Raw genomic sequence first — 11,055 nt, 5'->3', positions numbered from 1 at the left:
TGGTTTAAGGAAATAACACATAAAGTTGTTCTTAATAACTGCCTCTTCTTAGAACAAGCATTTAAAAGATGAATTCTACCAACACTATTGCTAATCTCTTAATGAGACTGCAAAGTTGTTTTCCTTCTCTACTCTGCCATTTCTCATGGTTTACCTTTCCTCCACGTTTGATTTTTTTCCAACATCAGTCATACATTTACAACACTTCTGTTGATGTAACTGGGCTTTGGATTGGGCTTCAAGTTTCCATTTCCTTTCTGTTTAAATAGGGATTTCTTTTATCCAGAGGGGAAATCAATAATTTGTCATGACAAACCAATGCTCATTTGGATTCACAATGATGCGGTCAGCTCTTCTATTGTGTTCTAAAGCACTTTAGGATAATGGAAGAAGAGCCTTGTTTGTGATTTTTGATGTTTTCTTTTGTTTTCCCTGATTTATTTAACATCTGTACTCCATTTGACCATTTGCAGGACAGATTACAGTAAATCTATAATTTTGTTTGTTTTAAAGAAGATTTTGCTTTCTGTGTCCCAAGTCTTTCCCAGGGGATCATTCAGGGAACCATCAAAGGATTAACCTTTGGTATGACAAAGTAACAAATGCATCTGCAAGACAAAGCTTAAGTATACTTTGCCATAAACTTGCATAACCTGTACTGTTCCTTTCCAATCATAGCAGATGGCAATTACTTACAGAAGCGAGCTCCCATTCTTTTTTAGGTGCTGCTATCTCTGCAATCCCACCTGTGCACGGAACATTCTCCATCCTTGGCTGTCTCAGCACAGGGAAGGCCCAGGTAATTTCCTGCTAGTCATCCCCTGCAAACTATTTGGGGATTGCTCAGGGAGCCTCTGTGTTCCTGAGCATCCCGGCAGGGCAGGCTGGGAGTCAGCGAGGAGCCCTGGCCCTGAGGCTTTCCCATGGCTCTGCGCTGTCACTGCTTGATCACCTCCCTGTCCCTTTGCTTGTGCAAAAAGAGGGCTAAGGGACAGGCTGCTGACAGCCCTGTGAGCAGCAGGCGCGGGGCTCTGCCTAGAGCAGGAGGTCTGGGGGGAAACTCCGGCTATTTTGTGTTCGCGGCTCGAGGAAAGAAGCCGGGCGCAGTCAGGGCGGTGAGGGTCTTGCCAAAGTCTTTCGTCCTCCGTTCCCTACAGCCACCCGCGTTTGCTCCAGCTCGGGAGTGTCTGCCTCCCCTGGGCGACCTTCCCCGGGGCAGGGGCAGCCGGAGGGCTCCGGGCACGGCGGGGCTGGCGCCGGGAGCGGGCTGCTGCGCGGGTGCAATGGGGAGGCGCGGCTTTGCGGGGGCAGGGCTGTGGAAGGTGGGAGTGAAGCGTGGGTGGGGTGCTGGGGAGGCGTGCGGAGCGCTCCGGGAGCGAGCTGGGAGCGAGGGAGGGAAGCAGGGAGGGAAGGGGGGCCGAGGCGATCCTCCCCCCCATGATTGGCAGCGCGGCGCGTCCCCCTCCATCCCCGCCCGGCTGCTGCTGCCCCTCGGCCGCCGTGGCACACGCATCCGCACCGCCCGGTGCTCTCCGCGCTGCTCTCCTCTCGCCTCTGCCGCTCTCGTTTGTTTTCATTTTATTTTTTTTTTTTTCTTTTTTTTTCCGCCCTCCTCCCCTCCCATCTTTTGGGCGCTCCCCCTCTCGCCCGCCCGCCCGGCGGGCTGCCTCCGCGGGCGCGCAGCGCGGGGCCATGCCGCCGGGGCCGCCGCTGCTTCGGGGCTCCTTCCTCCTCCTCCTCCTCTTTCTCCTGCACTTCCTCGGCGCCCCGGCCCGCGGAGCCGTCTACACCAACCATTTCTTGGTGGAGCTGCACGACGGGGGCCAGGCGGAGGCCGAGCGGGTGGCGGCGGAGCACGGCTTCGCTGGGGCGCGGAAGGTAAGCCCCCCGCGCAGGGTCGGTGCCGTGCCGTGCCGTGCCGGGCCGGCGGAGCGGGGCTGGCCCCGGCGCGGTTCTGGCCGCCGCTCCCCTGCGGGCAGGGTCGGTGCGGAGCGCCCGCGTTAATCCGCGCTGCTCCGGGGCCGCGAGGAATTGCGGTGCCAAGAGCAATCGCAAGCGGCTCCCCGGCGTTGGCACGGCAGGGTGGTTGTCTTGGAGGGAGAGCGGAGTTTCCCACATGGGAACTCGCTGCCTTGCGAGTTACTATGTAAACATCCTGCCGTGGAGGTGCTCCCATCCTGCGGGGCTGGGGCTGCTGCCCGAGCGCGCCTGGAACGGCTCGGGGCACCTACGGGAAAAGGAGAGACTCATCTCCATGGAGAAGCCTGCACACAATTTGAATAGAATTTTGACACTCAATTTTTGGTTTTGCTGACCTTCTTAATACCCCTATTATTCCCCTAGAGAAATAGGATGACCCCGTGATAAACAATGAATGGTTTTCACTAATAAATGTAAGTTGGGAAACTTCAAGTGCCATTGGAGGTTGTTTTCGCTCCTGAGGTCCTGGGAAATCAAGCGTAGCCAGAGTGGCAGGTCCCCTCCTGGCTCCTAGAGTGTCCCTCTCTGCTAGAAATCTCTCCCATTCAAGCAATAATTAGACCTGTAAATATTTTCAGGTAACAGTAAAACTTGGGGTGAAAACAGGGAGAGGCTGATAGAGTGCCCTGGTCAATACAGTTCCTGGCAGATTTGCTTAGAGGGATGCAAAAGGAAAGCAGGCTGTGAGCGTTGCTGCTGCTTTTTAGGTTTTTTTTTTTTGTTTTCCTGGCAGTTATGCAATGACAGCCGAATCCTACATCCTACATGCTATTATGAATGATAATAGCACCCTGAACTTGAATGAGTGAAATGGCTTTACGCCTCGATTTAAAAATAAAAATTAAAAAAGCATATCAAGTGAGACTCCCTCCCTCAGGTTGCCTTGTTTCAACTCCAGTGGGAGCTTGTTAGAGAAATGAGGACAAGATCATTGTTGCTGTGACCACAGCTAATTCCTGCTCTGATAAGATGCTTTTGTTTTAGGCACACAGCCTTGTCATGATAGTGACAGATAGCTGCTGATACATTTGGGAACGGATTCATTGTGTGCATTGGGTTTTGTTATATGAGACTTAGACAGAGCTTTTTGCTTAACAGTTTTCCTCTTCTAGTCTCTTCCTGCTTGTGCTGCCTTCCTCCTCTCCTGGGGTTATCTGACTGATAAGGCCTTTTGAGGATAGAAGGGTACATTCCCACATAGATCAATTTATTATGACTTTTGCTAGATGCTTTCAAATGATCCTGTCATCCAAGTAGGGAAGAGACGGGGAGAGAGAGGATTTTGTAGGATGGAGAAATGCAGCTTCTGGGCTATTTGAGGGCTCTCCCCTCTACCATGCTTCTCCCCAGCCTCATTAGGACACATACAGCTTCTTCATGGAAATTGTAGCTTACCTGAGGAAAGAGCTGGAGGGAAGTCCCTCAGGTGTGCAAGAGAGAGGTACCTGCTTTCCAGGACATGCTAAGGGGAGGCTGTGGACACGGTGTCTCTAGGAGTGAAGCTCAGCAGAGCCATGGTGTGGTGTGTGTGTGTGTGCACTCATGGCGTGGGGCAGTGGGTCCTGTACTCAGCACACACCGGCTGAAGTTTTCTGAGTTATACTATCCCAATCCCTGAAAAACCAGTGGGTCCTGTACTCAGCACACACTGGCTGAAGTTTTCTGGGTTCTACTATCCCAATCCCTGAAAAACCAGTGGGTCCTGTACTCAGCACACACCGGCTGAAGTTTTCTGGGTTCTACTATCCCAATCCCTGAAAAACCAGTGGGTCCTGTACTCAGCACACACCGGCTGAAGTTTTCTGGGTTCTACTATCCCAATCCCTGAAAAGCCAGTGGGTCCTGTACTCAGCACACACTGGCTGAAGTTTTCTGGGTTCTACTATCCCAATCCCTGAAAAGCCAGTAAGCTTGCCCTGCCTCCTCCCCAGCTGTAAGTGGAAACAGCACTCTGATTTCTGCAAGACAGTAATTTTAGGGAAGAGGAAAAGTTGGCTGGGTTTGACGCTTTACTGGGTGTGTTGGATAATCCGCGAGAGGTTGGTAACAATCTCTACTCTTCACAGGGTTTGGGTGGTGACAATTGGCTGCCACTAGAAGCATGTGCCATTTGTGCCAGTGGCTCTTCAGTGCTGCTGGAGAATCTCCTCTCTGTTTTGCTGTCGTCAGGCTTGTCTAGCAGCCTGCAGCCTGCAGACTCAGCTTTCATGGCGATGCCGACGGTGCAGGAAGTTGAACGTGGCCGTGCAGAGAAGCACAGAGCTGTTAGTGGGAAGCTCTCGAGGGAAACTACTATGTGGAGATATGCTGGCTAATGAAATATTCAAAAAATACCAGCACACCCCCCCCACTCCCAAATTACATCGCAAGGAGAAGTGGTCTTTTAGCTACTTCGATGACACATGCTGTTAGGATGATATATTGAGTTATTTACTTAAAACAAATCCAGTTAACTTTGCCCATATTGGAGAAGAGCCACGTTCTGAAAATAATCACCTTTATTTCAGTGCACTGTAGGAACACAAGAGCAGATTCCTCTTTTTTTATTGTGTGCAAATTTAAGATGCGTATGAGAAAGATTCCTTTTATACGTTTAGAGTATCACAGATCTCTTTTAACATGACTTTATGGGAGCTGGTTTTTAAATTATGTATTTTTAGTGCACATTTTTTTTTCCCCAAGTAACAAGCAATCTCTGAGCAAGTGCATATTACGTTTACTTAACAGCAGATTTCTGTGGAAATGCATGAGAAAGCATTGCTTTCAAGATTAATGTTACGGACTGCATGATGCTCTTTCTAATTGATTCCTTGGCCATGCTTCCTACCATCATTTTGAAACCAGAAGATGTCAGGTAGGCTAAATGTGTGCTTTAAATTCAGTGCTTGATGAATTGACTAAGAAGGGCTTGGTGCTTACATAAACAGGTGCTTTTGTTTAGGTCTAGGATCCTAACGTGTCAAAAAGAGTAATCAGTTTTCCTTTAATCTTCCCTGAATTAATCCTGAATACAGACATCTTTGTAATGCTGATTGTGCTCTTTGGTTTTTTATTTTTAATATTTGCAATTTTTCAGTCCATTTTTACCTGCTAAAATTGATTCTATGTATTCCTGGTGGAACACATACTGTGATAAAACATACTTTTTTCTTAAAATAGTTAGTCTTAACATTTTTAAGCATTCAGGAATAGTGAGACTGCCCCCCTAATATTGTAGGAACTGCAAAAAGAACAAGTTTTTGGTTCTGATTGGGTTTTCCCCCCCATTTGATTTATTTTCCTCTTGGCACAGTTGTCACCAGAATGCATTTCTTAATGCAGGTTTTAAAAAAGCTGCTTTCTGACCTTGCCTTGCAATTTTCAATTAATTTCTAACAAGGAGAGTTGGAAGATGCATTTAGAAAGGTCTTCTATTTGGAGATCAGAGTTTAGGCATCTCGTTCCATTTCATCAACAACAGCAAGACTGAGACAGTCCACAAAATGTCAATGTAACTAAAAGGCTAAATATTTTGCTTCTAGTAGCATTGAGGTGAAGGGTTTTAAGCAGCTAGCATTCAGTGGCCCCAGATTTTAAAATAAGAACCAAACCTGGATTTGAAAACACGGAGAATTTTACATTTATGTTGCCTAAAGCTGGTCTATTTTTTCCTTGTATCACCTGATCCCTTATCCCTCTAAATCTTGCAAAACTCAGTCTTACCTCTCACAACTGTGACTTTCTTTCTTCCTGATTTTTTGCTTAGGAAGCTGCTGGTTGAGGACCAGGCTTTGTGGAACCAACCAGTAATTTCTTGATGAAACACTGTGAGCATTCAGATTTTCTTTTCTTTTTATTTTTCCCTTTACTTTACATAAATGCAGACATATCAAAAGCAAAACTTAACAGATAAGGAAGCTACATTTCTTACTGCAGCAACTCACTTCCCTGCATTTAGGCAGAGGTGAGGTGGGAATTGATGTGGTGTAGAAGGCAGACCAAGAGGCAGAATAATGAGTTCATAGCCTTGAGAACACTTTGCTGGGACTTCTGTCAGGGATCCTGAACATTTCATCCTGGGATGCCCATCCTAAAACCTTAAAATGCCCTCCTGTGCAGACCAACCTCTAAATCTGGAAAATAGGTGTTTGCTTTTTTTTTTTTTTTTGTTAATACTTTGTGTTTTGCCTTGGATGCATAAACAGCTCGAGGAGCAAACACTAGCTAACTTGGAACAAACAAAAAAAAAATCCTGTTACTTAAATTTAATTAATTACACACATGAAAGCTGTAAATTATCATAAAGATCTGTAAACAACAGGCTCAAGCACATCCCTCACCCAGTTTCTGCAAAGCTCCTTCTCTACCAGAGACTCAGACTGTTTGCTGGTAGTGAGTCTTCTGTTTGAGCTATAAAATAATTACCTTGTCAGATTTTACACTTGTTTGGGTGTAAAACAATAAGGTTTGTCTCCCCTACTGTAGATCCCCACTGTAATGGCTTCATTTCTGCTTTGAATATGTGGTGTGGTTATTTTTTGACAAAAGGTGCAGATTAAACCTTACCTTTACAGAGTTTTGTTTTGTTTCCTGAACTACAGCTCAATAAACAGAGAGTTATGGAATTCTGTCTGTCTATAAAGCTGCCTGTATTTATAATTTTATTTATTCCATATTGTTTGGACCCATTTGCAAAATAGAAGTGCAGTTTTTTCATTTTTTTGTTTTTTGATGCTGCAGCCCAATGGGGAATGTGGAAATATTGTTTTTCATTTACATTATATTTAGCTTTGCCAGTGTCAAGTAGAAAAGGTGTAAGAAGTGGACAGCATTCCCTGCATGCTGGGATCCTGGTCTATGTCCTGCCATCTAGCCCAGAGTGCCTGTCAGCCTGGGGTCTCCCTCTTTATGCCCAGGTACCTTTCTTGAAAATGACTCTTTCAGACTGTTCCTGGGCTCTAGAACACACAGATCCATGAATTGCCTCTGTGTGTTTGACCTTTGGGATCCCAAATGCTGCAGCTCTGTCCATGGTCCTGCTTGAAGCTCTCATTCCTCTAGGTAGGCTTTTCAGATGCTGATATGGACATCTGCAAACACACCCAGAATTGAATCTGCCCCCTGACCCCCCTCTGCACAGCTGTGCAGCAAAGGGATAAAACTCTTCATTGCAAGAGTCCCCTGATTTGGAGATGTTTTTGGTTTTTTTTGGATATTTTGCATCAGGCCAGATGGACAGATCCCATTGTCACGCCCAACCAGACCCAGATGATTTAGGGTGCTGCAAATGAGGGAGGGCAATTTGTTTGTAGTTTGGGAGCTCAAATCCAGATTGAAGTCCTAGATCAAAATAAACTATCAGTTCACTCCCAGCTTGAAATGCTTTTTCCTTCTGAGATCCTGTGGCATCCTTGGCATTTGTTTATTAGCAGGCAAATGATCCCAGAGACTGAGTCTGCTGCTTGTCTCCTTCAGAAAAGGACAGAGGTGTTTGAATTTTTGTTACCTTTTGGAAAATCCAACTGCTGTGTGAAGGTGAAAGATAGCCTTCTATCTTCTTCACAAAACATGCCAGGTGACAAGATAGAAGACCCTTCCAACTCTTAGGAAAACTTTTACTGCTGTAACTATACTGTTGTGGTTAAAATGGGGAAACAAACCCAATTGCAGTGCTGTTACTATCAGCATAGGAGAACTGACATGTTTCACTCATTCCAAGTCAAAACAATATTAGCAGAAATTTAATTTCCACTGGAACTTCTAACAGTAAGACCACACTGATTAAAAAAAAAAAACAACAAACAAACAAAACCAAGCAAAAGCAACAACAACATAAGAACTTCTAGAGTGGAATAGTTTTGCTCGTAATAGTTACTGCTTAGTGTAGCTAAATAGAAGTTTTCATATGACACTTAACCTCATCCATTGATGGAGTTGTTCAATTAAAATTGACACATGCAACTCAAGTTTTAAATGCTTGTAATAAAGCAGTTGCAAAGTAGTTGCCAAAAGACAGGTAGAATTTATCTGGTAGGTAGTTTCCATTAGTAAGTTCTGAGAAATGTCCATGCTCACAGAATATTCTGTGAGCTGGAAATCAAGCCAAATTGTGAAAATGGATGATAAATTCTGCCAGTTCTTATTAAAATATTATAGCTGGGAAACCCTTCTGTGCAGTTCCAGGCCACAGAATGGATGGGTAGTTTTTGTGTGAGCTGTAGTAGCAAATTCAGTGCTGTTAATAGATGTAAAATTTACCTTTGTCCTGCAGTGTTATTCCAGTCATCAGAAACCTTGTTCTTTTTCTTCTTTCAACTTTTTTAGATAATTAAATGGGTCAGGTCTCTACAGGATGCTGCTGTATGGTGGCTATAAATATTGCAGTGAGCAGCCCAACACTTCCATCCATCCTTGGCCTCTGGCAGGAGGAAGCTGAACTGCTCAAGACTTTGTCAAAGTCTAGTGTGCTGCTCTTGTAAATCAAACTCTGCATTTAACTCTCACAAGTTCATTGGAAAAGCAAACCCTATGCTACTGAAATGGAGATTTAATTTCGGCTCAGCAGGCTCAGGCCATGTTTTGTGACAGAAAGCAGCATCCCAGAGAGAGCTGGATTCAGTGTGTACTGTGTGAAATTCTGAGTGGCCATGACACACAGTTTGTCATGCAGTGTGAAATACAATTTGGTCACAGATTTATGACAGTAGCTCAGCAGTGTAACTCCACTGTGCTGGCTGTGTTCAGCAAGTAGCAGGAGCTTGGACTTAAAAAAGAAATTATCAGCTTGGCCACTCTTTCCATTTATACACTGTGATTATAAATAAATGAATTGGGTAGTAATAGCTCTTTCACAAGGAGAGAACTGGGACATGGTCCTGTATTACCTATCTTCTCAAACAAAACTTCTGTGGAAATGTTACATTCTTAACTATTTTCTCCACAGAAAGCAAATGATAATAGTGACCTCAGTGTTTACATCAAACCAGCTGGCACATGTATACCAGATAACTCATTATTTAACTAGATTGTTTGCTTACCAGATGAATAAGGTGGTAATATGTCAGAGCAGCTTTCTCCAAAGAACCAATCTGTGAAAACCTGAAACCCAGCAAATATGTATTTAAATATTATTATTATTATTAAATAGAGAAATTTGCTGTTTCAAATGATTGTTGGATACAAACCTAGAGCCAAAGAGGTAAATCCCTTCCTTGTCTGGGTAGTAAAAGAGGTGGAATATAGCCTTCCCTTTCCTGATGACAAAGGATCCTTCTTTCTACCTACTCATCCTTAATGAAAAGCCAGGGAAACAGAGGAGTGTGATTCTGAAATCTGCTCTGTGGGTGAGTCCTGTCTCTGTCACCTACTGTGCAACACCAAAGGCAGCAAAAGCTTCTTTTTAAGGCTTTTAGCTGCAGCCAAATATTGTGAATTAGCTATAACCATGACTGTTGGATTCCCATCAGCCCCATGGGGACTTTATGCTTCCCTGTATCGATTAATTTTAGAACAGTGTCTCACCTGAACTTGGCTGTTTAGAAGTTACTTAGAGCCAGTTGTAAAGTGGAACAGTCAGTTCAGAATTTGGGTGAAGTATCAAAAATCAGCACTGGAACACGTTTGTAGATTTGGAAGAATTGGCTGCTAACATTGATGGAATGATGGTTGTGGATTATGACACATTCATCTTGACAGCATTTCCATCTTTTAATTTTTGTATTGCCATTGAAACCCCCAAACTCCACAGGCAAATGTACTTTATCTCTTAACCGTAAAACCATTCAATTTCTCCTACAATTAAGATATAGTTCAGAATAGAACCATGTCAGAAAAGCAAGTGGATGTTTTTCTTTCTTTTGATGAAGATTAAAACACTCAGTGTGATTCTGAAAAATCCCTTTCCCCTGCCTTCTAACTGAACATATATTATTCATATTAAATATATTATACCTTGCTAGAGAAACTAGTTTTTCAGGCTCTGAAGGCTGAAATGCTGAGTGATTAATTAGAAGTTTCCTTTCCTACATTTTTCTTGCTTGATTAATGTCATAGGAGCAAGATAACATATAAGCACATGCTGGACTGAAAACAATTTCTGCCAGCAATAGACTTCCATCATTTATTAATTGGCAATAAAAGACTTATTTCACAGATGCCTGAAAGGTCAGTGAGGAAGGGTAAGAGGTGGTGTTGGGTGCTGCTGTTTGCTTTCCTTTCTCATCATTATTGCTAGGTTTAAGTCATCCTTTTTCTCCTGTCTACCACGGAGCTCTTGACCCCACTCAGAGCAGCTGCTCCTTGTTGTGAAGTGACCATTAAGCTGTTTTGTCAAGAATCAACAGGAGCTCTCTCCAGGTTGTGGTGGCTTGAGTAAAGGATTTGCCTCTGACCTGATCTCGTGGTAGTGAGGACAGTGTTTGTGACTGCTTCCTAGCAGAATCAAGAAACATTACAAAAATAAGGAAAACAGCAGTGTTCCAAAATGCTTTTCTTTCCTTTTTTGAGGCTTTCTTCCCCTGCTTTTCTCAAGCATGCTACCTAATGTTAAAAAAAAAAAAAAAAATAAAAGGACAAACAGTGTGACCCTCCTGTCCTTTAATGTTGCAGTTTTGTTTCTAATTGTTACCCATGGGCTTCTCTCCCATAAAACACACATTTTTCTGAAGGAACGGACTGCTTCTCTGGCAGCTGGAAGACTTTTTCAGTGTGGTTGGTGTAATATCAGAAACCTCTCTGTGAAGCACTTTCTGTCCATCAGCTCTTGCTTGGCTGCCTAGCATTGAACAGACATAGAGCAAAAAGGAAAGAGTAAAGGTTTTTAATTGCAAGAGAGGTCAGATCTTCTTAAAGTGTCAGTGAGAGCTGGCATCTTTGCATTAGAGTAATTCACATCTGTGCCTTCTTGAGTAACTCTTGTCAGCAGCCAACTAATTTTGCTCTGAGTTGCTCTTATCACGCTACTTCATTCAAGCCTGAGATCCTGGCTTGGCTTTTAGCTGCTGCATGAGCTAAGCACTTGCACACATGTTTATGTAGCCACTTTGTTATGTGAATGTGGACTTAAAAGGAATGCCCAAGTGCCTTACTGAAAATCAG

The 11,055-nt window shown here is 44.0% G+C and overlaps 1 protein-coding gene across 1 annotated transcript in view; it reads left to right on the top strand.

Moving 5' to 3' along the window:
- Positions 1–1,402: 1,402 nt before the first annotated feature.
- The window catches only part of PCSK2 (proprotein convertase subtilisin/kexin type 2), a 100,571-nt gene continuing 90,918 nt past the window's right edge, over positions 1,403–11,055 (top strand). The window contains exon 1 of the mRNA XM_031504219.2: positions 1,403–1,878. Coding sequence (XP_031360079.1) covers positions 1,438–1,878 — 441 coding nt within the window. The 5' untranslated portion in view covers positions 1,403–1,437. The remainder of the gene's footprint in view (positions 1,879–11,055) is intronic.

Source organism: Lonchura striata, chromosome 3 (genome assembly GCF_046129695.1).
Source record: "Lonchura striata isolate bLonStr1 chromosome 3, bLonStr1.mat, whole genome shotgun sequence".
In the NCBI taxonomy this organism is placed as follows: Eukaryota; Metazoa; Chordata; class Aves; order Passeriformes; family Estrildidae; genus Lonchura; species Lonchura striata.
The sequence above is the reverse complement of the archived record's forward strand: the minus strand, read 5'-3'. Positions and strand labels throughout refer to the sequence as shown.